Here is a 1,296-nt window from a genome sequence, read left to right on the forward strand (position 1 = left end):
CCCCGGCGTGAGCCCCCGCGGCCGGCACCGGTGCCCGGGTGGCCGCGGGGTTGGGGTTGGGGCGTCGCGGCGGCTCACCTGGTACGCGTGGTCCGTGTGGACGTGGCACAGGCTGGTGGGCGCCGACTGGCTCAGCTGGGGCGGCTCGGGGCTGGCCAGCGCCGGCGCGGGGCCCGGCRGCGCCTCCAGCACGGGGAAGGCCGGGGGCACCGAGGAGGTGGGGGACACGGGCGTCAGGCTGGAGAGCCCGTCCGTCAGCGAGTCCACGTTGATGTCCAGCTCCGTGTAGTAGAAGTCCTCCTCGCCGTCGCTCTGCTCCAGGTCAGCTTTCCGCCTGCGGGGCACAGCGGGGGCTGGCCTGGAGGACCCGGGCACGGGGATGTCCCCCGCCACGGCGCGGCCCCTGGGGCGGGCTGCCTGCCCCCTTCCAGCCCCACCACGAGCTTCTCCCGGAGACAGGAGAGMGGAGCTAAAGGATCAGCCCTGGAGSCAGGCGTGCGGGAAACGAAGCAGCCCCGGCGCCGGAGCGCGGGGAGCCCCCGCMCTGCGCTTACCCAAGGTGCACGGTCCGGATGTGCTTCTGCATCCCTGAGGAGCTGCTGAGGACTTTGCCACAGCTCTTCCACAAGCACTTGAACATCACCTTGGTGGAGTTCTGCATGGCAGAGGAGTCAGGTCAGCAGCCCCAGACACCCCGGTCCCCACTGCCATCCCTGTTCCTGCCCCAACTTCATCCCTATCCCCATCTCATTCCATGATCCTGTCCCCATCACCACTCTAATCTGACCCCATCCCATCCCACCCTGTTCCACTTCCCATCCTCATCCCAATCTCCCAACCCAGTGCCATCCCATCCCCAGCCCAGTTTCCAGCCCCAGCCCAGTCCCAATCCCCATCCTCGTCCCATCTCCATCCCAGTTCCTATCCCCATCTCAACCCTGTCTCCATCCTCATTCCCAACCCAACCCCATCCCAGTTCCCATCCGTATCCCACTCCCCATCTCCATCCTTGTCCCCATCTCAGTTCCCATCCCCATCATCATCATCCCAGTTTCCATCCCCATCTCAGCCCTGTCCCCATCCTCGTCCCCAACCCAACCCCACCCTGGTTCCCATCGCAACCCCAGGTCCCATCCCCAACCTCATCCTAGTTCCTACCCAATCCCCATCCCATCCTGACCTCATGCCCATCCCGTCCCCGCCAGCCAGGCCCCGGCTCACCTTCCTCTTCCTGGGGATGGGGTCCCCGAAGACGAAGTGGGTGCCGTCAGGCTCCTCGGGGCCCTCGCCCGGCGG

At 67.0% G+C, this 1,296-nt stretch overlaps 1 protein-coding gene across 1 annotated transcript in view; it reads right to left on the reverse strand.

The window, feature by feature from the left end:
• Positions 1-1,290, reverse strand: part of SLC2A4RG (SLC2A4 regulator) — a 5,229-nt gene extending 3,939 nt beyond the window's left edge. The window contains exons 1-3 of the mRNA XM_085314278.1: positions 1,222-1,290; positions 555-655; positions 29-334 (exon numbers count right to left, since the gene is read on the reverse strand). Of these exons, the coding sequence (XP_085170404.1) occupies positions 29-334; positions 555-640 (392 nt within the window). The 5' untranslated portion in view covers positions 641-655; positions 1,222-1,290. The remainder of the gene's footprint in view (positions 1-28; positions 335-554; positions 656-1,221) is intronic.
• Between the last annotated feature and the right edge of the window lie 6 nt (positions 1,291-1,296).

Source organism: Rhea americana, unplaced genomic scaffold (genome assembly GCF_003343005.1).
Source record: "Rhea americana isolate MKP2758 unplaced genomic scaffold, rheAme1 scaffold_4, whole genome shotgun sequence".
NCBI classification, from domain to species: Eukaryota; Metazoa; Chordata; class Aves; order Rheiformes; family Rheidae; genus Rhea; species Rhea americana.